The sequence below is a fragment of the Vespa velutina genome, chromosome 1 (genome assembly GCF_912470025.1).
Source record: "Vespa velutina chromosome 1, iVesVel2.1, whole genome shotgun sequence".
Taxonomy (NCBI): domain Eukaryota; kingdom Metazoa; phylum Arthropoda; class Insecta; order Hymenoptera; family Vespidae; genus Vespa; species Vespa velutina.
In genome coordinates, this window is record NC_062188.1 from 20,539,561 (window position 1) to 20,567,024 (window position 27,464).

The 27,464-nt window shown below is 44.1% G+C and overlaps 2 protein-coding genes and 1 long non-coding RNA gene across 19 annotated transcripts in view; 2 read left to right on the forward strand and 1 right to left on the reverse strand.

Annotated features, from left to right (window-relative positions):
• The window catches only part of LOC124949872, an 80,661-nt gene extending 61,445 nt beyond the window's left edge, over positions 1-19,216 (forward strand). For 4 of the 10 annotated variants that reach the window (XM_047495645.1, XM_047495665.1, XM_047495682.1 and 1 more), the window contains 13 exons: positions 958-1,064; positions 5,841-5,982; positions 6,202-6,648; positions 6,733-6,883; positions 7,042-7,776; positions 7,864-8,085; positions 8,161-8,613; positions 8,733-8,864; positions 8,945-9,170; positions 9,482-9,631; positions 10,710-10,814; positions 10,929-11,091; positions 11,175-19,216. In XM_047495645.1, the coding sequence (XP_047351601.1) occupies positions 958-1,064; positions 5,841-5,982; positions 6,202-6,648; positions 6,733-6,883; positions 7,042-7,776; positions 7,864-8,085; positions 8,161-8,613; positions 8,733-8,864; positions 8,945-9,170; positions 9,482-9,631; positions 10,710-10,814; positions 10,929-11,091; positions 11,175-11,472 (3,331 nt within the window). In that variant the 3' untranslated portion in view covers positions 11,473-19,216. The remainder of the gene's footprint in view (positions 1-957; positions 1,065-5,840; positions 5,983-6,201; positions 6,649-6,732; positions 6,884-7,041; positions 7,777-7,863; positions 8,086-8,160; positions 8,614-8,732; positions 8,865-8,944; positions 9,171-9,481; positions 9,632-10,709; positions 10,815-10,928; positions 11,092-11,174) is intronic. The other 6 variants (XM_047495712.1, XM_047495732.1, XM_047495656.1 and 3 more) reach the window with 5 other exon arrangements.
• LOC124950029 lies at positions 18,615-21,926 on the reverse strand. Its single transcript, XR_007101241.1, has 2 exons — positions 20,058-21,926; positions 18,615-19,887 (listed from the first exon to the last, which is right to left on the reverse strand). It is a non-coding gene; the product is annotated as an uncharacterized LOC124950029 (long non-coding RNA).
• LOC124949931 (RNA polymerase II elongation factor Ell-like) overlaps positions 20,632-27,464 on the forward strand; it is a 53,323-nt gene continuing 46,490 nt past the window's right edge. For 5 of the 8 annotated variants that reach the window (XM_047495848.1, XM_047495860.1, XM_047495839.1 and 2 more), the window contains exon 1: positions 20,641-22,217. In XM_047495848.1, coding sequence (XP_047351804.1) covers positions 22,086-22,217 — 132 coding nt within the window. In that variant the 5' untranslated portion in view covers positions 20,641-22,085. Of the gene's footprint in view, positions 22,218-27,464 lie in introns of all 8 variants that reach the window. The other 3 variants (XM_047495857.1, XM_047495891.1, XM_047495883.1) reach the window with 3 other exon arrangements.

Consider the following 27,464-nt stretch of genomic DNA (forward strand, 5'->3'; position numbering starts at 1 on the left):
GTTTCGAAAGGTAACTCTCGTTGTGGTACACACGAATGCAACGCGTTTATCCAAGCTCGAATGGCTCTGTCTTTAATCGAAAATGAAACGCTCGCAAAAGTTTCAAGTTGGCGATACGCCACCGAAACGACGCAACAAGTTTTCTTATTCCAAGCCGTCGTCTCGATCAAACTCGAAGCTTGGATGTTAATTCAAGGATCCCACCCAACTAACAGGTGGCACGCTCGGGAGACTGGTTTATGTTCCTTCTCGGTCTGCACGCGATCCATCGATTTTTTTTCACTCGCGAAATTACCCTTCCGTTAAGCCCGCTTGATTCTCCCCAAATCACCATTACTTCCAACGATAAGTAATCTCGCATTTCCTCGAGTCCCCAATTTCCAATCCTCGCGTATTCTTCCACACGTATTAATTTCATTCGAAGCTCGCCTTCGAACGAGAGAACTATTGAACACCGAGTGCGGGTAGATGCACGCGAATATTATTTTGGCTAGCGTAGAAAGGATGCCGAGGGGCAGGCCAGCGGGTGAAAGAAATAAACAGGCCGATTGAAAGATATTACGCTACGAATTGCTGTTGGCGTTGCCGCCGCCGCCGCCGCCGCCGCCGCCGTTACTGTCGCTGCTGTTGCCGCTGCTGCTTTAGCTTTACGAGCTCCTAGCGAATGTCGTCGCTTAACGGTATACGTTCGAACGAATCGTCGCCGCTGCTGGAGGACTTTGGGATGATTATCGAGGAGCTAATCCCTTTGGGCTGTCACCGACAACGACCGACATGTCTTCCACCGTCCTTCGCTGACCTCTCAGAGTATCTGTCTTTTTTTCTTTCTTTCAACATTCTGCCACATTTAGGATTAAAGGGTCCAGATTACGAATTTGGGATAAACGAACAAATGAGAAAGAGGTACGAGAGGTTGTCGAAGGACGACGCGTTTACGAGGACATTGTCTTCTTTCAGCACGACGTTTTCAGTCGACCCGGATACCCACATAGACAGTCTCGAACAGGCCGAACAGATCGTCCTTGAGGGTACCAGCAAGTGGTCCTGCAAGATCGCCATCACAGGTGACAACACGATACTAATATCTTAACACTTTTTCACGGTCACGAATTCGATCGAAATCCGATCGGAATCATCGCTTTGACTGATCTTTTCTACTTTCTATCCATCACACGACACGAACACGCTTCGACACGCCCGGATTTCGTGAAATTCGAGCGACGAAAAAAAAGCGATTCTCCCTCGATGAAAGATCTTTCGACCGATAACGTAGACGTAACGGGTAGTTGGATGCTACTATCCCTTTCCTTCGATCTTGATCGCTGGTATTTTCGCATTCGCAAAGTGACGCTGTAGAAAGTTCCGTATCGCTAGTACTCTTCTCAATTTCCAATCTTCTTCCCGATTTTGCTAGACACGTAGAGAATCTTTGAAAATTGATCGCCAACGAACGAAACGATAGTCGATAGTAAGCTTTTCTCTTTTCTTTTTTCGTCGTCGTCGTCGTCGTCGTCGTCGTCGTCGCCGGTGACGTACGGAATTTTCTTTTTTTCTCACGCAAGCTAGATTCTCGTACAATCTCGGATAGTCGATTAGATAGGATAGAACGTGTTCGCGATTTCGATTCGCTGGACGTGTATCCTAGGTAAGGGCACGCGATTATCGCTCTCTCTCTCTCTCTCTCTGTCTCTCTCTCCCTATATATTTTCACGTCGCCGCGCGCGCGCGAGAGAGAGAGAGAGAGAGAGAGACGTGTCAAAGGGTCTTCAAAGTTATGCCGTGCGTATCCAACGGACGCGAAACGTCAGGAAATATCTTGGAGCGACGTACGTCGAAAGAAGGAAGGAGAAAAAGCCAAGTCTGATCGGACAGGAAATCGAAAGAGCGCGAGTGTACGTAGTTTCACATTCCAAGACTTTTCTTTTCTTTTATCTTTACGAGACTTTAGCGAAAAATACAACGTCCTGGTAAAAGAAAAAAGAACGATGAGAAATAATTGAAACATGCGAATCGTAATGCAAATATGTAGGATAAAAAAAATGTAATGAACAATTTTTGGAAGGGAAAAAATTGAACGGGCGAAAGAATTTTCCCTCCCGGCTTCTCGCGATAACATCGTGAAAAATGAATAGAAGGAAATGTGTATTCATGGCGCGTAATTAATGCAGCCGTATAATGAAAATGCCGTAACGTATACAACATAGTTTCGTATAATTAACACGAGTCTCGTGTTAACGCAAAGTATGTTTCTTTTTCCGATCTTCGCATTATAGAGAATATGAGATATTCTCTATAATCATTATCTCGAATAATTAGGCACTCGATAGATAATTCTCTTATCCGTAACAAACGAAATAGTTACGTTGTTACGTTGAGCTCGAGGATTCTTGTCGCGAACGCGTGATTATCCTATGAAAGTTCCACGCGTAGTTCGTCCAGGACGACAATAATTTACGATAGATATCAGAGCAACGGTAAATTTTGAAATTTTCGTCGTAAAGCGGTAGGTACGGAATTGAAATCCCAAGGAGGAATCGTAAACTATCGGCGTGTCTATTGGAGAAGTAAAAAGGCCGATACGGAAACGACAAGAGATAGAAAAATTTCAAGAGACGGAAGACCGATTCGAAGGAAATTCAATTTTCTTGGTCGTGCTACCGGCCTACATCTATACGAATGTAATCTCGTAGAAAACATGAATACTTGCGTAGACTCTTGGTTAACGTCAAGATACACCAACGTAAAGATATAGGAGAATTTCTGTGATAGAGGTCGACGCGCTTCTCGGAGTAAGGACGAAAAAGCTGCCGCTGGCCTTTCATACGTGAACCTCACCTACATAAGTTCTCGATGCTTGGGATAGGTGTCGGTGCTAATGTTAAAGGGGAACGATCCTTCCAACCGGGCGAATATCTTCGCAACGAGAAACGAGGAGAAATAAATTAACCTCGGGCCAATAATCTCTTTCTAGCCAGAAGAAGGGAGTATCGCGAGAATTAAGGAGGATCGCGAGCGGTCACCTTGGCCGGCGCAACGATTATTGCCAATTAGATGGTTAATAACAAGGTACGGCCGAGAAGGGACAACGGGGAAGAGAGAGTGGAAAGAGAAAAGAAAACGGAAGGAACGATCATTAGAGTAATTGCTATCCTCGTGGCGAAGCGGGTCAACAGCTTTTTCTCTTCTTTCTTTTTCATCTCTCTCATTGTCAGTTTCGTGCCTCTTTATTTCCCTTTTTCTTCATACTTTTCTCTCTTACTCGGAGAGATGGAGAAGAACTCAGACGATCGAGAAGAACTTTGAACTCTGAAAAGGATTGTGCCTGATTCGTGGCCGCTCGATCTTTGACGAAGAGGCAAAATGGAAGGAGTAACAGTCAACGCCATTTCCGCTTCCGCCCTAGTAATCAAATCTCTTGACTCGCTGGGCACGAATTAAACGATTCGGCTAAGGATTGCAGTCGAAAGGACAGATGTGTGCGCAGAGAGAGAGAGAGAGAGAGAGAGAGAGAGAGAGAGACCGATGGCGCCAGGATAAACGGCTTGCATTCAAAATAGAGAAAGATTCTCAGAGTGGATGTTGACGTACGACGTACGATGCGGAAATGCGAATAAAGAGAAATACCGATGGTGAGAGAATATTTGTGCGCGTGTTGGAAAATAGCAGGAGAATGCAACGACGAAGCGAAGCGTATTATCATGGCCAGTGAGAATGTTTCCAATTCCTTTATATCATCCATTTTCGAAAGCACGGACCGTACTATTTCCAAGCACGAAGAATATTAAAACGTTTTCCCTAATAGTAGATGATAGAGTCGATGAAAATTGTAATTAGAAGGAAATCTTTTTCTTTCTCGTAAAAAGTAAATCGCCAATATCGGTGGGAACGTGACTTTGCCATGGCGCTGTACTAGCGAGATATTTATGCACACACGTCGTCTCTAGCTAAACATTGTATAGGAGCTAGGCGAAGGCCGTTACTCGTATCGTTTCACTCGTCTTTACGCGATAACGATCGACTACTTTTCTCGTTCTACTCGGAAGAGAAAAATACTGTTATTACGAGCACTCTGATTTAACCAATGATTTTCGTCGCAATATCAAATCGACCGATGAGAAAGCGTTCAAAGGACGAACCCCGAGGGAGAATATTTAACATTTTCCATTTCCTTTATTTCTATTTTACGTCGAACGAATTTTCAGCTAATTTTGAGAACGAAAAACAAAAGTTACGAACTGGATACGAAAACTTGAATACGGAAAATTGGACTTTTACATAGCCGAGGACGGGCAAGAGACAGAGATTGAAACATACGTCGGTCTATAGAATCGACGACGTAGTACTGTACTATACATTAAGACGGGCGTTGATCCGTCGAGCACACACTCCTTCTACGAATATAACCTACGTTGATTATTATTCGGGCGAGCAAGGACGATCGCTTTAATATAAACAAGTTTTCCACGACACTTTCTACACACGAACGTAACACGACATACATAGTATTCCGTCGAGGTCGCGAAGTGGATCGACATGGCGATGACTCGGCGATGGAGATTCGCCAGGAACAGGACAGGAAGCGTCTCGTCGTCCCCATCCTGCGTCGGAACGAAAAGCGAAGAGTTTGTAGCATGGGGCATGTGTGTCTGTCCATCTGTCCGAAAATGCCGCACGTTCTTATGATTATATTATCGTTGCACAAGTGAATACGTCTATCAGTATCGCGCAAGCGTATAATATATCGATTTAATTAATTTACGTACACGCGTCTCTCTACTTTGTTTACGATTCACGCCGAGCTTATGCACGCTTCAAAAATGTCTTGCCTGTTGAACATATGATGTTGAACATCGAATGTCCAATCTTGTTTCTTGTGGAGTCTTTGCATGCATCCTTCGATATCGTGCGTGTATGATTTGTTTAAGTTTATCTCGATACATCTCGGTAATAGAGTACAAACGACAGAAAAATATTTCAAAATCGAAAATCGATCCTTAATCGTTTTTCGAACAAAAATAAGAACGCTCGACCCTCGAGAAAGACTATTTTCCTTTAATACTTTTTCCTATCTCGAAAAACTCTATAATACTTTAGGCAAAAGCTTAGGAAAAGTTGAAAAATATGTTGGTGCTTATAAATGTGCATTCGAGAACATGCGAATTCGCGACTATAGAATATTATCGGAAAGTCGCTCGCGAGAAAAATCGAAAAATTTGACCCCGTTCGATCCTTTAACGTCTACGAACAAAAGATCTTCTCACTTTGCGTTTCAATGCATTTCACAGAGTAGATAAATAATAAATACCGCGACGACGATTATTTTGAAGCACTTCTTAATCGAAAAATCGAATTCCCTTATTCCCTCTGATTGGTACGCCTTCCAATCGAATTCTTTTACGGTCAAGGATTAGGCGTAAAGGATAAAAAGGAACGCGACGTTAAGAGAATAGCTCGTATAGATGTAATACAAAGAGAAGCGGTTCGACTAGAAAGAGACGTTTGCAAGGGCGTTGTAAAGGACGTTGCCAGCAACAAACTCTCTCTCTCTCTCTCTCTCTCTCTCTCTCTCTCTCTCTCTCTCTCTCTCTCTCTCTCTATCTCTATATAGATATATAGATATATAGATAGAGAGCATTTTCAGAACGGTTTTGCTTATTGGTAATTAATTTCTATCACTTTCTTTTCTATCGACGAATCGAGGAAAATCAGTGCGATCGAATAGGTCGAATAGGTCGAATAGGATCGAGTAGGTTTGTCCTCCAGTCCAGTTGAATCGCGAGCCACGATACTTTGACCGAAATTTGCCCATATTAATGACATTTTTTCCTACGTATCCGCAGTGATCTGCGCTCAAGGATTAATCGCCAAGGATAAGAGCGGTACGTCCGACCCGTACGTCACGGTCCAGGTCGGTAAGGTGAAGAAACGCACGAGAACGATGCCGCGCGAGCTCAATCCTGTCTGGCACGAAAAGTTTTACTTGTAAGTATAAACTGGTCGATCTTTTCGCTTGGGAAGGGGATTAAGTAATAAAATGTTAGGAGGATCGTTATACGTGTATAGCGAAGCTATAATAAGCTCGATCGTATTAATAATTGTCGATTCGTTATAAATCGCGAAAAAGAATGGGAAGGATCGATGATAAACGCGAGGGGAGAGGAAGAGATAGATGATCCGTTAATAGATAATTTCGTTTTGCAGCGAATGTCACAATTCGTCCGATCGGATAAAGGTTCGCGTCTGGGACGAGGACAACGATTTGAAGTCGAAACTGCGACAGAAACTTACGCGCGAGAGCGACGATTTTCTTGGACAAACGATCATCGAGGTGAGAACCCTCAGCGGCGAGATGGACGTCTGGTACAATCTGGAAAAGAGAACGGACAAGAGCGCGGTATCCGGTGCCATCAGGTTGCACATAAGCGTGGAGATCAAGGGAGAGGAAAAGGTCGCTCCGTATCACGTGCAATACACCTGCCTTCACGAGAACCTATTCCATAGTTTATGCGAGGAGAACGCCGGGATGGTCAGCCTACCGCAGGCAAAGGGCGAGGACGCATGGAAGGTGTACTTTGATCCGCCCGGCGAAGAACTCGTCGACGAATTTGCCATGCGATACGGCATCGAGAGCATCTACCAGGCCATGACGTGAGTGATTTAACGGCAAACCGCCGAGTTCGATAAATTATATCGATATATTCAACCTCTCTCTCTCTCTCTCTCTCATTTCAGACACTTCCACTGCCTTTCGACGAAGTACCTGTGCCCAGGGGTCCCCGCGGTAATGTCGACCCTGTTGGCCAACATAAACGCCTATTACGCCCACACAACCGCTAGTTCGGCCGTTTCCGCCAGCGATAGATTCGCCGCGAGTAATTTTGGGGTGGGTATATGGGTCCCTTCGTTCGTAAACGATTGATTAGATACGACGACGATATTTATAAAGCCCCTCCGGCCCTTTCACGGAGACATCTCTTTTTCCTTTTACCTTTCGTTCCCTCGAAAGCAACATTTTAATCCAACGATTCGATCCCTTCGCAGAAAGAAAAGTTCGTGAAATTGCTGGACCAGCTGCACAATTCCTTGAGGATCGATCTCTCGTCGTACAGAAATAATTTCCCAGCATCGAGCCAGGAGAAACTGATGGACCTGAAGAGCACCGTCGATCTTCTTACGAGCATCACGTTCTTCCGTATGAAGGTGCAGGAATTGTCGAGCCCGCCACGAGCCAGCACCGTCGTCAAGGATTGCGTTAAGGCTTGCTTACGTTCGACCTATCAGTTCCTCTTCGAGCATTGCTACGAGCTCTACAGCAGAGAATTTCAGGCTGATCCGAACGAACCGAAAAAGGATCCGGAGGATCACGGGCCACGACGGGACTCTCTCGACTTTTGGCACAAACTCATCGCTCTTATCGTTTCGGTTATCGAGGAGGACAAGAACAGCTATGCGCCCGTGTTGAACCAATTCCCCCAGGAGTTGAACATCGGTCAACTATCGGCGGCCACTATGTGGTCTTTGTTCGCGGTCGACATGAAGTACGCCCTGGAGGATCACGAGCAGCATAGACTGTGCAAGTCCTCGGCCTATATGAATCTACACTTCAAGGTGAAGTGGTTGTACACGAATTACGTGAAAGACGTACCACCTTACAAGGGTGCCGTGCCGGAATATCCCGCCTGGTTCGAGCCGTTCGTCATGCAATGGCTCAACGAGAACGACGACGTTTCCTTGGAATACTTACACGGTGCCTTTAGCAGAGACAAGAAGGACGGGGTGAGTATCGTTACGCGACCACGCTCTCTACCACGCGTTCTATGAAAATGATTTTTATTATATCGCGCAAACGCGATCTTTCGACAGTTCCAAAAGAGCAGCGAGCACGCTCTCTTCAGCGTGTCGGTCGTCGACGTGTTTACCCAACTGACCCAGTGCTTCGACGTCGTCTCGAAGCTCGAGTGTCCCGATCCGGAGATTTGGAAGAGGTACATGAAGAGATTCGCAAAGACCATAGTAAAGGTTCTGGTCGCTTACTCTGACATCGTCAAAATAGAATTTCCCGTTCACTTGAAGGAGGAACGAATCGTGAGTAACGTAAAAACGAATGGAATGGAAATAAGGACGTCGTTTATATTCGGCCAATATCTTCTTTCTTTTCAGGCTTGCATCCTCATGAACAATATCCAACAGCTGCGCGTGCAGCTGGAGAAGATGTTCGAGTCGATGGGCGGTGAAAAATTGGAGGAGGACGCGGCGAACATCTTGAAGGAGCTTCAGCAGCAGCTTAACAGCGCCCTGGACGACCTGGCGATGCTCTTCGCCAAGAGTCTCGAGCCGCGTATAACGGCGTCGGTCCGAGAACTGGGAGATCTCCTTTTGGCTATCAAAGGTGGCGGTCAGGTTACCTTGTCCCAAGCGCAACAAAGGAACAACGTCGCCGTCGAGGCCGACGAGGTGTTGAGGCCTCTCATGGTACTTCTCGACGGAAGTCTTTCTCTATATGCCGAATCCTGCGAGAAGACGGTACTCAAGAGATTATTGAAGGAACTTTGGAAGATCGTCATGAGGATCCTCGAAAAGACGGTCGTCTTACCGCCCATGACGGACAAGAGCGTACGTTTATTTGAAAAGCAACTTTTCCTTTTTTCTTCTTTTTTCTTCTACTTTATTAACATAATCGTTCATATTTTGATCCTTGTCCCGCTAATCGGTCAAGAATTTGATATTTCTAGATGATGTTCAAGAATCTAACGGATAACGCGAAGAATCTCGCGGCGAACGCCAAGATAGAGGACATGTCAAAGTTGTTTAAGAATCACATGACCGGAAAGCCGGACGTCAAGAATGCTCTCAGCGGTGTCATGGTAATATCTCGTGACCATCTCATGGATTTTAAAGCCGTTTAAGAATAATCCTTAAGAGGCGCGCTCGTTTTATTTCGTAGGATATCTCGAAAGAGGTGGAGAAGAATTTGTCGCCGAAGCAGTGCGCCGTACTCGACGTCGCCCTCGACACCATCAAGCAATACTTCCATGCGGGTGGGAACGGCTTGAAAAAGGCCTTCCTCGAAAAGTCTCCCGAACTGCAGAGCCTTCGATACGCTCTCAGCCTTTACACGCAGACGACGGACACCCTGATCAAGACCTTCGTTACTTCTCAAATCAATCAAGGTAGGCTTTTGCCTCGCCGAGTAACATGTATGTGTGTGTGTGTATACATATATATATATATATATATATATGTATATATATATATATATGTACATACGTATATATAAAGCGATCGAGAGGAAGGATCGCTCTCGAAGAAAGTTCCGCGAGCACTTAACGAGGCTAAAAACTCGAGTATTCGCTATTTTTCTATTTTTCTTCTACTCTTTCCGTCGTTGAAAAGCTCGAGCTTGCGTTTACTATTTGTACACCGTTGATCGGCGATTTGACGTACGATTGACATGAAGGTTAAATGAAAATTGTCGGGACAGTGCCGCTGAACGATGCGTCAACGTTACGTCAGCGTCAGCGTTCGATGAGCAGCGAGAGAGGCGACGAAGGCGAAGGAGCCGAGGGTATGGAAAGCCTCGAGGAACCCCTTCGCCAGAGCAAGCCCTCTCTTCGTCGAGAGAGTCGTCAAGGTACAACGCAAGAGCACGACGCAACCCTTAGTGCGGAAGTTGCCAAAGCTACTACCTTCGGTTATGCTTCTTTCCGATTTCTTCCGAATTTAGAACCTCGACTCCTTTAGGATTTAGTCTTGGATACGTCCGTATCCATCGAGACGTGTTTTCCATTCTAATTTTTTTGTTCTTTTGTATTTTCCATTCAAGGAAAAAGTACTCGATATATCTGTCCATTTTCATTATCTGTACCTGGAAAGACGTCTCGACGGACGGTCAATGGTATATATACACGTATGTTATAGCTGTAAAGGAGCCGCAAAGTGTAGTACCGCAAAACGAAAGTAAAAAAAAAAAACAATCACTATCGCTGCTAACGCTAAATTTATCCATTTCACGAAAAACACGCATAGACAGATATAGAGAAATCAGATCGTATCGTTACGATGCTTTTCAAACAATTACGCACCGATCCCATCCACTTAACTCGAGACTTCCTCCCGGGGGAAGGGGAGGAAACGAGAGGGGAGAAAACATTAATGCATTTTCTATCGCTATCTCTCGTAGCAACGAGACGACGACGAATCGAGCAAAACGATAAGAACGGGACGCGCCGAGACGATCGCGTGCACGAAGGATACTTGTACGATAGACACTTGAATGTTTTTCTTTAGAGGCCGGGAGACGAACGAAGCAGGCTGTCCAATCGCTCGTCCGTTCCATCGTTTTCATTCGAATAACCGCAGAACATCCGCAGACGGAGCTTCGATCCTCCATTACCTTCGACTCTCGCTCTAATGAAACCCCCTTAAGGCCTGCTTCGTCTTCATCCGACCGATGCGAGAGAGAGAGAGAGAGAGAGAGAGGGAGAGAGAGAGAGAGAGGGAGAGAGAGAGAGAGAGAGAGAGAGAGAGATACAAGTAATTGCATATCGCGTAGAGCATGTTGATCTGCTCTCTATAGATATAGAAGGAAATAATAGACATTTAGGAATGGCCACGTTTATGCTATACTTTTCATCGGCTAGAATTCATTTCTCACTTTTTCGTACGTTAAGCGTAAGTGTATGAAAAACGACTGATTTAATCTCGTCAAGTTCCAGATACGGCTGGTACGGACGAAGGTTCGGTGGGAGAAGTTAGCATCCAGGTTGACCTCTTCACGCATCCTGGAACCGGCGAGCAAAAGGTCACGGTCAAAGGTAAACGTGTCTTATTAAACGCTTCACTTAGAATTCGATTAGAATTCGACCAGAGAAGTTTGCCTCGAAGAAGAAGACAGATTTGGAAATGGCAAATTCATTCTTCATTTTCAGTCGTCGCTGCGAACGATTTAAAGTGGCAATTGGCTACGGGAATGTTTAGGCCTTACGTTGAAGTCAATCTGATTGGTCCGCATCTGACCGGCAAAAAGAGGAAACAATCGACGAAATCGAAGAGCAACAATTGGTCGCCCCAATTCAACGAAAGTTTCGACTTGTAAGTATATTGCGATAATGTTAATTTATTGCGAAAGAGAGACAATAATACGATAAATTAATACGAGCGATTGGTTTTAACAGCATGATCGGTAACGAGCAGCAACAATTGGACTTTTACGAGCTTCACATTTGCGTGAAGGATTATTGCTTCGCGAGAGAGGACAGACTGGTCGGCGTGGCGGTGATGCAGCTCAAGGATATCGTCGAAGAGGGTTCCTGCGCGTGCTGGCTGTCGCTCGGCAAGCGAATTCAAATGGACGAGACCGGTTGGACCATTTTGCGAATTCTCTCGCAAAGAAACAACGACGAGATAGCGAAGGAATTTGTAAAATTAAAGAGCGACATCAGACAGGAAACACCTCTACCAAATCCCACTTGAAACGGCGGACCGTCGGCGCACTAAACTCGACAGCGATGCGATACGTCCTTTGAGCTTGGAAAGAGCTCCAAGGTCTTGGCGGATGGCGGACAAGATTTTGTCTGACGATGGGCAAGCAAGAGGACAGGACAAGGAAAGAATGAAAGAAAGAAAGAAAGAAAGAAAGAAAGAAAGAAAGAAAGAAAGAAAGAAAGAAAGAAGGAAAGAAAGAAAGAAAGAGAAAAAGAAAGAATGAAAGAAAGACAAAAAGCAAGCGAGGAAGAAAGAAAAAGAGAAAAGAATGGGTTCGCTCTATGGTATTACCGATGACAAGCAACATCAACGACTTGCTATATAGTCCATACCGAAAGGAGACAAACGTACGAGGAACGATCGAGACTGCTCAAAGCGCTAAATTTCCGGTCGATCGACCGAATTCCTTCCGCTCGATATTTTTAGGATCACGATGAGAGCAACGATTCGTTGCTACTCCTCTTTCCTGCTTCCTTCGCGCGAAAGGGATCCGAACGAGCGCCGCTTCTTTTCCCCATTTTTACGAGTCACACGTGCAACGCCTCTATACACATCTACCTCCACGCGTACCCATCCGCTCTCTCACACACACACACACACACACACACACACACACACACGCACACACACGTACGAGGGACGTGCAGATAGATCCGTTTTAGCGTTATCGCTCACAAACAATCGCCACAGAGCTAAACCAACGTTCTTTCGGCTCGTCGATGAGAAAAAATATCAAGTAATACCAAGGACGATTCCTGCCGTCCCTTTTGGAAATTCTCAAACTACTCGAGAGCTCGACCGAAGGAGACTGTGAAGTAGTCCCAACGACGACGAATAACGTTATCATAATACGACATTAGGAGAGGCAAACGTCATTGAGAAGAAAGAACGAGTCGTTTGATTCTTTTCCTCGTGCCGTGTGTCGCGAGGAAAGAAAAGATAGTACGTACGAAATAAGAAGAGTCGAAAAAGTGAAAACAGTGCTGCCAGTACGCAATATATTTGCTAAATATTCGTTATGTAAGAGGGAAAAGGAGAATAAGAGAGCGCTTAAGGAAAATTATTGTAAAATGGAGAATTACGGACACCCCTGAAAGACTTGGAACGACCGGCAGATTTATCGAAGTAAAATAAGAGGGGGGCAAGCGAATAAGGGGTCCGCGATCGAAAGAAAAACAAAAAAAAAAAAAAAAGAAAAAAGAAAAAAAAGAAGAAGATAAGGTAAAGAAAGCCCGAGGGGAGGAAATATAAGCGAAAGACGATATTCCGCGCTCGTAAAGACACGATAACCCTTAGGCCGTTTTGTTCGAACGGACGAGAGTTTACTGTAGATAAACGTGGAAACATATTGTTGACGAGGAAGAATTTTTCTAACACAATTATTTAAATGTAGCATTGCGTACGACCAATGGGCGCGCCCTGACGTCAATCAAGGCGCGCCATTAGTAATAAAAACTTAGGCATTGTAATGTATAAAGTACGTTCTTATTCGTAAGAGTAACAAAAGTAAAAGAAAGAAAGAAAGAAAGAAAGAAAGAAAGAAAGAAAGAAAGAAAGAAAAGAAAAAAAGAAAAAGAACAAAAAAAGGAACAAAAAAAAGGAAAAAAAAAAGAGGAAGAAAAAATTATCACTTCTTTTTCGAAGTCGAAGTTAGGATGAAACACGTCGAGATCCACGAGTTGGCTTCGAGTTTCTCTCTTTCTCTACGAGCGAACGAGCGCCCGAAATCGAAACGAAACTCTCGTTATTTATTCATAGTAATTGTCCAGCAATAGGCGAAGACGTTCCAATGATACTCGTAGCTTCGATTTTTCTCGAAATATTAAGTACTATTTAAAGAAGGAAGAAGAGACGAGGCGCTTTTTTATGCGAACCAAAGACTCTACTAAAAGGCAGACGCGCGAGTACGATTGGAAAAAATGCCGCTCAACTCCGCTCGCCTCTCATCCTCGCGACTGCTATTCTCTCTTCGGCTTTCTCTTTTTCTCTCTCTTTCTCTCTCTCTCTCCCTCCATCCCTCCCTCCCTCCCCCCCCCCCTCTCTCTCTCTCTCTCTCTTGAAACTCTCTTACGTAATCGAAGAAAAAAGGAAAAAAAAGAAAAGAAGAAAAATAATGCACTTTTACGTGGCAAAGAACGTTCGCTCGTGGAGATGTGGTGGATATAGAAAGGGCGAGAGGAGCCTCTCTCTCTCTTCGCTCGGAGCTTCTTCGTTGGGATCTCGAAGCGTAGCTTGATTATATCGAAAAGGGAGCTAGGAAAAGAAGCGAATGATAACCACACATCGTCCAGCCTGTGCGGATCGAACAGGTATAATAAAGGTAAAATAAAGAAAAACAATTTCAGAGATTACGACATGATTATAATTGAAAAAGTTTCTACTTACGTAGTTACGTCTAGATGCCATATACTTACGTATTGTGTATAGTGTGTCTAAAAGAAAACGCTGAATACGTAGCTGCGAGAGGCCGGCTTTGTACGAGAAACGTATGGGGATATCTAGTTTACGTACGCGCCTTGTATATGCGTGGGTAAGCGAAGGTGAGCGCGCGTACGTAGATTTGTGCGTATCCGAGCGTACATCGCGCGATCGTTTTATTAATCGTCGACGAGCTTGGGAAGCGACGACCGAACTACCATTGATAACAACTCGAGAGAGAAAACTCGCGAATTCGGACTCGCGCATTCATTTCTTCATCGTCTACGAGCTTATTCTCCGAGCGTATTTTCCAGGCTCGTTCCTCTTTCTTCTCCTTTTTCATTTTCATTTCCATTCATTAGGACCCAAAAGCGTATCGTCGAAAAACTTGCCAAAAGAAACGTACTATTTGGAAGGAACTACCAACACTGGCCGTACACGATTACACGGTTTCTATCAGATTTTCTTCTTCTAGAGGGTTTTGTCACATGCACACACGTCCATACATACACGACACATACTTTGCTTGTCCGTAATCGCGATTCTTACGGACATTCCTTGGCGAGATATCATCCTCCATTTTTGCGATAAGCGCGCTGTTTACTTTCTTTACGTTTCTTCGTTCCGCTTGCCTAAACTCGAAATTTGCCGCCACGTGCCGTTCAGAATCGAACGAAGAAGATCGCAATCGAAGAACGTAGAAAGAAGAAAAAAAGAAAGAAAAGGACAGAGAGCGAAAGACGGGTCCATCCCTCCTTTCGAGATCTGTCTATTTTCTTCTAGCCGCCTAACTAAGGTACGCGTAATTAGTGATATAAACAAAAAAGAAAAAAAAACAAAAAAAGAAAAAACAAGAAAAAACGAACAAAAAAAAAAGAAAGAAGAAGAAGAAGAAACAGGTAGATACCGAGATGGCATAAGAAAAAAAAAAAAAAAAAAAAAAAAAAAAAAGGGAAAAGGAAATGACAGGAGGACCATTTTCGCCGTTTTCCTCGTTGTCGCGTAACTACTCTCCCGCTTGTATTAATATCTCGTAAGCTTAAAAGAAAATATCTCGTGCATTCTGTGATACTTGGCCCCCTTCCCCCCGCCCCCCCCCCGCCCCGTGAAAAACGCATACGTACTCACCCTTTACGACGTACACGTACTCGTCGCACGAGCACGTGTACGACTACGAGATAAGGAACAAACGAAGATAAGACGCAACTTCGATCCTAACTAGCTACAATATTTTTCTCATTTTAAAGAACATTCCGAGCAGATTTATACTCTCTGTAATCGTCTAACGTCCGAATAGTCTCGAGTCGACGTTGATAATTGAGAAGATGCGAATCGCAATAAACGAGCGTCGCCTCGATCGTGGCACACGGAGCGCGATGATATATCGACGGGGCAAGAAGAAACGATAAAGAATAAGAAGGAACAAAGCAAGTAAATAATGACGGAGGAACCTGAAACGCAAAAGTCCGTGCCACGTCTCTCCTTTTTTCCTCGAGATCGATGAAAGAAGCGGTAGAAAAAAAGGGCAAAATGAGATATCGTCGTTGATTTTGACCCTTTTTTCGCCATCTTTTTTTTCGTTCTTCTTTCTCGCTCTTACCTCGGAGACAACAAGGGTGGAATCGGCATTCGAAAGGACTAAACCTCGTACGGGTCTTCACGTTGGACTTTTGCGTTACAGTCGCCGGCAAAGGCGCAGAACCAAATATCGAGCCAGACTCCAGGGATCGTTCGAAGCTATCGAAAGCGCGTATTGAAGGGCGATATCGAAGAATTCAAAAAAAGCCGTTTAAGAGGAGAAAAGATACAAACGAACAAAAATATACACAACTGTTGACAATACTATGCTTGAAAAAAAATCGTATGACGCGTATGTAATGTACCTAACGAATATTATTTAAAAAGAAAAAAAGAAAAAAAAAGAAAAACAAAAAAAAAAAAAAAAGAAAAAAAGAGAAAAAAGTATTAAGCGAAAAAAAGAACGGATGGAGTTTCGGTGTTTCGCGACTAAAGGGAAAAAGGGAGAAAAAGGAAGAAAAAAAAAAAACGGACGTCGCGTATTTAAGGAACGATCATGGAAAGGAAAACGCGAACGAGTCGCGTAAAAATCTGTGCGTGCATGTGGATGACTGCGTGCTTCATTAGGTAAGAAAATGATGTCTAATCGAACAATAGATGCGTCGTCATTTTTGTCGTCCCGCGAAAAACATTGATAACTGTCATCGTTGTTATCAACATTTTTTTTCACGCGTAGATGACCAAGTAAATTCGATATAATGAATGAAAAAAGAAAAAGAAAAGAAAAGAAAAAAAAAAAGAACGACGAGACGCCGGTGCGCAGTCTCCGAATACAAAGGTAATTCCAAAGCAATTGTATCCGATTCAAACACGCACATTTAACACAACAAATTTCGAGCGAATTAAGAAGAGAGAAAGAGAGCGAGAGAGCGAGAGAGCGAGAGAGCGAGAGAGCGAGAGAGCGAGAGAGAGAGAGAGAAAGATTACTATTACATATATAAAGATCCCGATCTTTGTTAATAATAAATGTTCCACTTTCATTCGTTCACTCGTACCAAAGAGTTGCATTCTTCTTATTTCTTTCTTAATATCGGGACGAAAAGCTTGACCCTTCGAGAAACATCGAACGCGAACGTCAAAAAAATTTAGCTTTTTCCCGATTTCGTCCCGTCCAAGCGTTTCTCTTTCTCTTTTCTATAAATCATATCGTCGGCGATAATAAAAATCTCATATCATTCCTCTCGCATCGTAGCCCGCATTGTACATAAACGTCGCGTACATAATAGACGAATGATCTTCCGCGTAGCGTCCTCATCGCGAGATAGAAAGAGGGAGAGAGAGGGGGGTGGGGGGAGAGAGAGAGAGAGAGAGAGAGATAGATGAATAGAAACGAGAGAATCGAGAGTAACAAGTCGTACAAATTTTTATCGTTGCGTTACGAGCGGATAATCAAGGTCGAATCTACGAATACACGTTCGCACGTACGAACAATGGTCAAAGTTTTTAGAAGAATTCGTTTATCGAACGAAGTAAACGTGCGCGTCGACTTTAAAATCGACTATCGGTTTCGAAGAATCGTTTGGAAAATTCACTTACATATTTCTAACTGACAAATACAAATTTAAGCGCGGATCTCAGCGGAAGGTTTTTTCAAAATCGCGATAGTCGTTCCTTGTAATAACGTACGCCTTGTAATATATTTTACGAACGAGATGATTTCATATGTGATTTGTACATATATAAGATGATGCCAGGAGCGAATGCGTGTGACAATGCGTGTGCGTCAAAGCGAATGATGGTAAAAAAGAGAGAACAAAGAACGGATAGATGACGGCGAAAGGACCAAAAAAAATTTGCAGTTTGAATGACAGTGTGAGAGAGAGAGAGAGAGAGAGGGTGAGAGGGAGAGTAGGCTGATGCTTCGATCATAACGTTGTGTTTCATATCATAAACAAAATTATAATATATCGTTATTTTTTAAGAATAAACGACACATCGAGAGGGGGAGAGAGAGAGAGAGAGAGGGAGAGGAGAACGAGGAATCGAAAATGAAATGACGAAGGAACGATGAGGACGACAGTATCGATCGCATGGCCTGCAAATTTAGTCACTAGTAAAGAAATAAAAAGTTGGTGCGATCGACGCGGGTACGTCAGCAAACTCGCTGCGTCTTACTACGTTAAAGCTTTTCCTTTTCTTTTTCTTTTTTTGTTCTTTTTCTCGATAATATCGCAAGTCGAGGAAAAATGAAGTAAACGAGATCTCGCGACGAATTGAAAAAAATATAAAGAAGCCGCATAATGGAATCGAGTCGGAATAGCGTCTTACTCAAAATCGTTATGGCTTCGCTTCTCTCTCCATCCTACGAGCCGCATCTCCGTCTACCCTATTTCAATCACCATCGATACCTCTCCTTCGACTACCCGCTATTTCATTTTCATATCGACGCAAGTACGCGCACGTGTAAGATACTAGCGCATTTATCGGCCATACAGTCACAGATAAATATATTGCACATACGATTGCACATATTATTATACATAGCACGCCACTGTACATAAATACGTAATACATGATCGTGATATTGTACGTCATAACCGAGCCGTTACCTCGCGCAATCCTACAAAAGTCGAGAGTTTGGGAAAGAGAAACGCGAGTAAACGGCGAGGAGAGCGAAGGCGTTTTCTAAAAATTCGATTTCGATTTCCCGGCTCTCCCGAACGAAGAAAGAAAAAGGGAAAAAAAAAAAAAGAAAAGAGGAAAAAAAATGAAAAAAGAAAAAAACATATAATTCCGATACGTCTGAGCTCGCATTCGTATACTCACGTATATCGGCGGTGTATCGTCGTTACTTGTGCGCCACGCTGCGTGTTCTCTCTTTTTCCAATCGTATCCTCCGTTATCGTTTCCACTTCTATTTACTTAGTGATATTGAGAAGAAAAAAAAAAAAAAAAAAAGAAAAAAGAAAAAGATGCAAAAAAAGAAAAAAAAGAAAAAAAAAGAAAAAAGAAAAAAAAGAAAACAGAGCTATTATCTTTGTAAGCTTAAAAGAAGGAAAAACGAAACGAAACGAAGAAGAGAAAATATCGAGATGTCTCGCACGCGTTCCATTAGCCGAGTCGCCGCGAGCTCCCCCCTTACGTCGTCCTTAGAACGTCCTTTCATCGGGAGGGAAAGAGAAAAAGAAACTACATAGGACGAATGCTCGTTGTGCTTCTATTAGAGACTTTTTTAAGGATATACCACCAGAGGTGCCATCGATCCTCGCGAGAGCATGGTAGAAGAAGGTGTATGTCGTCGACGACGGCGACGACGACGACGACGACGACGATCCGCGAGGATAATTACGACAATGGAATCTCAAAGGAGATGAGAAAATCTGTAGTTTCTTCGTACATACGTACCTCCCTCGATTATATTCTTTCGTTCTATTAGCTCGATCGCGAGAAACGGCTTTCTCGTAACGGCATACACCTACATTTACCCTGCCCGATGCGAATTTCTGTAATAACAAAGAAAATAATAAACGCGCTTTCGCGAATAAGAAAAATAATATCAGAAAGAAGCGTATAAGCGATAAGTACGTACGTTTACATCGTGTGTGTATATATACATATATGCATGTCAATGTATGTGTATATATAGATATATGGATATATGTATTCGTGTGCTCGACTTGTATAGACGGACAGAGAGAGAGAGAGAGAGGGAGGGAGGGAGAGAGAGAGAGAGAGAGAGAGAGAGAGAGAGAGAGAGAGAGAGAGAGAGAGAGAGAGACTATATGAATAGCGGCACGAATATATCAGACATATGTATATATATGCACACACACAGACAACGAACTTTATTTGAAATTTCTCTCCTGTTGTCCGTTCGCACAGTTTTCTCGTTCCTCATTTGTGTAAAATGTACCATATCCAAAGGGTGCTCTTAAATGGATAGCGGAACAAAAATGATTTGCGTCATAAGGCGATAAATAATAAGGCAAAAAGAAACAGAATGGTTTTCTTATCGGAAATGGGCTGCCTCGAAGGAAGGTAATCCAGAGATTCTAATAAATCATTAAAACTTACCAGCCTGAATGCTTTTTTTTTGCTTTCTCTTTATACCTCTTTCTCCTCTTATTACGTCATTACTTATAATATCTCTCATATTCTTATAGTCGTTTACCATCCACAACGCTTTGGATTATCCGTTAGAGCAAAAGCATACGGCAGAAAGAAATAAAAGCTTTGGACGAACTCTATATAAGATGAAGACAACTTGTAACGGTGGAATCCTCTTTATTGAACGCTTATCCTCTTTACATTTCCATATAGCTCGTATCTATTTGGCGTATCGACGGTAATTATGACGAATTGAACGATAAAATGTTAACGAGTCTGATGACGAGTAGCATCTACTTGGAAGTATCCTCATATCCCAAGTACCGTCATGGGACGCTCGTTGGGATCGATTCTATTTGCCTGAAAAAGAAACAAAAATTACTTAATCAAAGTCAACGAGGTTATGTTCGAAAGTCAATATCTTCTCCATATAAACGATTTTCCCTGATTTAATATCCAACGCTTTGAAAAAATTAATCTCCCAAATTAAACGTATTTAAAGAAAGTAATGATGACATTGGTGTATTTACTCTTTTATCCGTCGGCCATATTTTAGTCTGTATCCTAAGGAATGGATAGTTTAACGTTTTCAAAATCGATCGAATACATGTATAAGAAGCATGTTACAAAGGAAAATAACCGTAGAATTTAGTAAATGGAATAATCGAAATTGATTCAACGAACGATTCGATAGAAAGAAGAAAAAGAAGAAAAATGTTTCTTGTGACGAATGAAGAAAAGCTAAGCGACGAGTAGAAACGAGTAAAACTCGAATCGGAGGTTAACTCCGGTACTGGAAATGTTGAGACGATAAAATTCCTACGTATATTCCCTAAAGGCTTGAAACCAATTGGTCGACGAAGCTCGCTCTATGTGAGCTTTTATCAAAGAACTTGTGGATTGGTCGAATGGAAAGGTGCTCGCGAAAGATGACGCTAGATGTATACGCCGAGTCGAGAAAGAAATCGACCGAGCGCTCTCAGTCGAACGTTAGCCACGACCGCGCGAGGACAGCAAGGTCGTCGGGCTATCGGTGCTTACCTAATCATTGCGATTGGCCGACGGCTCTCCCGTAAGCCCCGCCTACCAGGTGGCCGTTCGAAAGTGTAGTCGTGTAGTTTGTTGAGACGAAACGACGGGCGCTGCTCTCTCTCTCTCTCTCTCTCTCTCTCTCTCTCTCTCTCTCTCTCTCTCTCTCTTTCTCTCTCTCTCCCCCTCTCCCTCTCTTCTCTCTCTCTCTTTCTCTCTCTGTCTGTCTGTCTGTCTGTCTGTCTGTCTGTTCGTCCGTCTGTCTGTCTGTCCGTCTGTCTTTCTTTCTTTCCCCATCTCCCATACGTCCTAGCCGACTGCGAGAAAATCTTGAAATGAGTCATATCGGTGCGTTAATATGTGACGGTTGAAAGGAAAGGAGGATAAGGGAACGTGCGAGAGGGTGGTTTACGCGCGGCTGTCAACCACTGTCGAAACGTGTGCGAGAAAATTGGAGAAGGAGAGTCGAACGACGACGACGACGACGACGACGACGACGACGACGGCGACGACGACGACGGAGGCGCCGGAGAGAGAAACAGAGAGAGAGAGAGAGGGAGAGAGAGAGAGAGAGAGCGCGAGGCCCTAGAGTGGCGGAGGAGAAGAGAAGAAAAGCGGGTCCGCGCGGTAAGAAAAGAGGTGTCGTGTATTAGATTATAGAAGATAGGAAAAGGAAAAAGAAGGAAAGGCAAAGTTTTCAATCTCCAAAGAAATAGAAGAAACAAACGAAGACGTTTGTGTATCGCTAAAAGGCTCGACCGAAGACCCACGGAGACGTACGAAGAGACGACAGATCGTGCGCGAGAGAGAGAGAGAGAGAGAGAGAGAGAGAGAGAGAGAGAGAGAGAGGGGCACGTCGCGGACAATACGTCGCGACGACGACGACAACGACGGCGACACGGCGACACGACGACGACAACGACGACGACGAGGACGACGACGACGTCGAGAGAAGAAAATCAAAGACGCGTGTGTTTTTTTCTCAATTGTTATATCGAGAGAAAAAAATCTCTTCTTTTTGACGCAGATCTGGCCGAAAGAAATAACGGAAGGGAAATTTTTGGAAACGACACGTATTCAGGGATATACGTGTGAGTGTCTCTTTTATCTCTATCTTTATCCGAAAGACGAAAACGAAGGCGAAGCCGTCGTTGAGAGTTCCGGGTGCGGAGATAGTTTTCTCGCGACCACTACGGAATCGTTCCGTGCTCTCTCCCTCTCTCTCTCTCTCGTTCTCACGTTCCGTGGCACGGGGTTAAGAAGAGAAGACCGACCGAGCGAGGGAGCGAGAGAGAGAGAGGGAGAGAGGAGTGGTGAGGAGCGGAATCGGTGTTCGTGCCGACACACAGACAGAGAGAGAGAAAGAGAGAGGGAGAGAGAGAGAGAGAGCGAGCGAAGAGGACGTCAGCTGTGTGCGCTTTTACGACAAGGGGGACGTGTGTGGTACCGTGACGGAGAGGGAAAGAGGAGGAGAACCGACGAGAAGGAGAGAAAGAGAGAGATAGAAGCCACTGCCGAGAGATAGAGAAATGGCGGCGCTGGTGGCAGGTGTCCAGTATGGTTTGTCGTCGCATAGCAATTTTCACGAGAACAAATCGCTCATCTTCGTGAAGCTCACGGATTCGGCGCAACGTGCCATCGAGGATTTTCTTAGGAACCGGGTGAGTTACATTTTTTTCTCTTTTTTTTTCTTCTTCTTCTTTTCTCATTTTTTTTTTACTCTCTTCCACTTCGTCCGGCTGTCTCCTTTCAAACACCCACCACGTTCCTACCAGTAGTAGTCAGCAGTAGTAGCAGCAGCAGCAGCAGCAGCAGCGCAGCAGCTAGCTTCGACGTTTGTACGTGAGCGCGCGCGCGCGCGCCAACGCCACGCAAGCTCCTCGTACGACGTTTATACGTGATCTCGCTCGCGTGCTTGGCCTTCGCGTTCGTGTGCGCGCAATCTCGTGGCCGGAGAACGCGTGTCGTAACGGATACGCACGTTTCTACGCACGTTGCTCGCCATGGGCCATATACATGTATCGTTTCGAGAGAAACGTAGAAAATTCCCTGACCAAGAGGAGGCGTCCGTGCGAAGCCACGTTGGTTGGCAACCCAAGAGAGAGAGAGAGAGAGAGAGAGAGAGAGAGAGAGAACGAACGTATACGGTATGTACGTTCCTGTCATCGAACATTGAAACGCAGAGATCGAGATTTTCGAGGCTCGACGTTTCTAACCGTATGCTTTGACAACGGTGATTATCACGGTTACGTAAGGCCATCCTCGAAGGCACTCGCGATAGCACGCCGATCGCCTTCTTTTCTTCTTTCTTTTTTTTCTTTTCTCTCTCTCTCTCTCTCTCTCTCTCTCTCTCTCCCTCTCTCTCTCCCCCTCCCTCCCTCTTTTCCCTTTTCTGGCTTCCATTCGGATAGACCAAGCGCATACGTACATCTTTCGTTATTTTTACGGGTTTCTTTACTTTTCGAGATTAAACGATACGGTAACAGATGTTTTGACCGTCCAATGTTCGTGACAGGAAGGTGTACGCTCGGTTACTTTCGAAGCGCACAATAGTTTTTTCGTACGCACATATGTCCTCCTCCCTTTTATACCCTCTCCCTCTCTCTCTCTCTCTCTCTCTCTCTAGTCTTCTCAGTCGATAAGGCGATTCGTGACGTAGAAGAGATATCGTCCGGATCGAAAAGTTCCTATCCGACGGATCGCCTATTATATTGGAATTTTGAGAAAGGCAAAGATTACTAGCAGCTCTCTTTGTTGTACGCGCGTCGAGGGAAACGAGTGAAAAACGGATGAATCATCGGTTCTTGACTAGTCGTCACCATTACCGATCATAACTTTTACGACCGCCTACTCGCAGACGTACTCGAGTATGTACTTACGTACCGAGAGACTATTTCTCCTTGAAATTCGATTTTTCTCGGTGCGTAGCAAAGCGGGAGAAAGAAAAGAAGAGAAGGGGATATGGCGTTTCGTTTAAAAGTCTCTCCATCGGTGACATTGTAGAACGGTTCTCGAGGTATCGCCGAGGCAACGCCGAAAATAGCCACGTCGGTGGTCGTGCGTGCGGCGGCCTTTAAAATACTAACGCGCGTCGTCGCTATATTGCCTGCGCTTTACGTACTTGACAAAGCGCTGTTTATCCTCTCTCTCTCTCTCTCTCTATGAAATTCTCGAAAATTCGCCACGTTTCTCCGAAATTGCGATAAAAAATTTAAACGGTCTCGATTTTTTGCGTGGCTCGCGCGAGGAAGGGGGCAGAGAGAGAGAGAGAGAGAGAGATACGTCGTTACGTTAATCGCAAATTCTTTAAACGTCAGCTGACTCTCCTCCGAGCTCTCTCGGACGAGATTCGAAAGTAGAGATTCGTCGCGAGGGGCGTGATGGGGTTAACCTATCGTCGCGATACGTTCCGACGATAGACTTGGCTTGCGGAACGATTTGCAGCACGAACCGTATCTCGTTGCAACCATCTAGAGTTATATCTTGCTAAACTTTGCTCAGCTCGCTACGTAAAAGACAACGTAGAATCGACGATTGCGAACGTTGACTTTTCTTGCGAAAAGATTGACGCGTTGGAATATGCGTGCGCTTGATTCTCTCTCGTAACGAACGCGCTCTATTCAAAAAGTATCATGACGAGGTTTCTTTCGTGAAAGCTATACGTGCAGCCACGATTATCGGTAGGCGCGATTAAATAAAAGTAGACTCATCTTATCTTGCCTATTTTCGAAAGCCGACTGCCGTTATTCTCTCTCTCTCTCTCTCTCTCTCTCTCTCTCTGCGCATCGTTGGCCCTCCTATCGATAATATGTTAATTAGCGTTCGCGCACGTACGAGTAAAGCGTCTTTCCCAAAAACGCTCCTTCTTCCCTTTCCACGTCGGTAACGTCGGTGACCTCTTTTCCTTTTTTCTTCGGCCGTCGCCCTTGTTTTTTTCAGATCGTCGAGAGAGATACGCAATTATTTTCGAAAGAGGCCTTTCCGAATATCGCGAGAAATTTGACCCGTGGAAAGTTCTCGCTCCTCGGCTCATCGGCGAAAAAGGCGAGAAAAATTCGCGTAATCGCTTTTTCGATTCGACGCTCTTTTACGATCGACGTATATAGCGCAGAGTTATCGCGCTCGAATATATAATAATACTTACGTATTCGCTTGCTCGTGCCGCGTTAGACGAGTTCGGGAGAACTCGTCGCCTCCGGATGCGCGTTCTCGCGTAAGCGAAAAGCTGAAAGGAATAAATTTTAGTAAAAGAGATTACAGCGGAGAGTATGGCCCAAGCCGAAGGAATAGATATATACATATATATATATATATGTGTGTGTGTGTGTATGTATGTATATATATGTATATATATATATACATATATATATTCGTAATCGGCCACGCGTTCGTGAATCGCCACGCATCGTTCGTCGTACAAAGACCTTTTGCCGACGTTTGGCGAAACGTCGTCGTTCCAGCGAACATCGCAGGCCATTTAGAAATATTCTTTCCTCGTTAGACCACCCAGGGAATGCGCGCCCCATTTTATTTCGTTAAGCGCACGTATAAGCGAGATCGGAAGACTCGAAGGAGATTTTTCAGACTACGCTTCCCGAGCATCTTCCAGAGGGTGCTATTGGTAAGCGAGTGCAAGAGCCAGGTGTAAGGTTCGTCTAGGGATTCCTTCAAATTTCAACAAGGATCCAGAACGGAATTGTATCATCTCGGAACAACATCTTTTGTTTTTTCTTCTTTCTTCCAAGCCCACCCTCTTATATGTATATATATATATATATATATATATATATATATATATATAACGTTCACAGAATGATAGACTGGAAAAAGCTCGGCTAAATGCAACTTTCGTTCCGTGCATCTGCGAGAGAGTTAATTTTGTGCGGGACTTACCAAAATATATTTATTGTTAAAATACATACGTGTATATATATATATATATGTACATGTGCGCGCATGTATCGTCGAGCGTAATAAAACTTTATTACCGAAGAAATCGATAAGCTTTTCCTGGTCGTAGGACGAATCGAAAGGACGATTGCGCGAGCCAACATATTTCGAGGTTATCTCGAGAACGAAGATGGGTATAGGAGGGTCGTACAATCCTTTCGTTTAAATCCATTTGACTCCGCTGTAAAACTTTTCCTAGCGATACATTGTACGATAGGTTGTGCGATAGTTTGCGCGTCTCCGATCCCACATAAATTATCCGCTTACCGTTAATAAGCCGCGCAACGCTCGCAGGCATGGCGCTATAATTAAGAATCGTTAATTGCTTCCTCTCGTCGTACTCTTTCTGTAATTAATAACTATTCTTCGTCGTTGACTTATCAAAATGCATATTCCAAAAATTTCCTTCCCGAATTTCTCCTTCCGCGGCAAATCGATCTCCGATAGTTTAATTCCGGCGCTTTTTATCCGTTCGCGGTGTCTATTCCTCCGAGTCGCGTCCCGATATCCTCCAAAAGGAGGATACTTCGTCTAATTGGCGCGACTTACGTGCACTCGAGATACGTTCGATTTACGGCACGGCGCGCGGTATAAATTATGCCGAGTGAAAGTGAATGCCGCCAATAAATCAAGAAAGCCGATACCAAAGAGAGAGCCTTACGATTCGCGTAACTTCCCAAGGTGGAAAAAAGAATAAAAAAGAAAGAGAAAAAAGAAAGCTGAAAACGTAAAATATAATACGTATTAACCGGCGTCTTATCGCTCTCCTAGCAAACGTTTTCCTTTGTAACACGGCGGAGGGTGTCGAAAGAATTTTCGCCTTTCGCCGCGGTCAACGTTTTATCGCTTTTTCAAAGAATTGCCGATGGAGTTAGGAAAGTTTTCCTTACTCCAAGGTCGTCGCGATTTCTACGATTACTACGGGGAAAATAGAAGCTCGTAAAGCGTTTATATCGCGACTATCTGCATACATATTTCCTAGGAAACTAAACGAAGATAAATAAAATGTAAAATAGCCAGAGAACGAGTAGGTTTCTCGCGAAGCACGGAAGATCAAAGATCGATGATCGGGTATACGTACATCTCGCTTGACATTCGGATTGGGCTTTTCTGAGAAATCGAGAGAGAGAGAGAGGAGGGAGGGAGAGGAGAGAGAGAGAGAGAGAGAGAGAGGATTCCTATGAAACTTGTTATACGCGTGGATATCCCTTTAAAGGGCCAAAGAGAAGGATTGACTCTACTCCGTTTTAGCAATTACGAGAGGGGAACGGTTCGTTCTTCTTTTCGTTCATCAATTTTAATATCTCTTTCTCCTAATTTCCTCTTTTCGAGCCGACTCTAGATCTGCTATCGCGTACATATCAAAGTAAAAGCAGAGCAGAGAGAGAGAGAGAGAGAGAGAGAGAGAGACCAGCCGATTCGCTCGCTTATTTTTGGAGAAAGAAAAATGATTGTAAGAGATCATGTAAACGGCGCGACCCCCTCTTTGTCCCCAACTTTGTCATCCTTTCGCGATGCGTTTTCTACGAGGCACCTCCGCGCGTGCTGCAGGAACGGCCCAAACCGACCGTTAGTTCCACGTTATAAATTTGGTCGATGAAGTAATAATACTCCGCTTTCTAATAATAATATACCGTGAATCACATCCGCGAGCGGCGCGGCGAGTCTTCCGTTTCTGCTTACAGGTATGTATGTCGCGGCTTATCATTCGACAAACCACATAATCCACACGATTTCCCTACGAATTTAATTACGATCTACGAGTTCTGCGACTACACGTCTTATTTCCGTCTCGGAAAGGAATAGAAGAAGATTTTCTAAAGCCTCCATTTTCGATTCGAAACGATCGCTATATAACCGACGTTATCGCATACCCCTATTGCAAAAGTAAAGATAGAAATCGAGCGAGAAGGAGATATTACGAAAGAACGTTTAGAAAAATCGTACGAATCGAGACC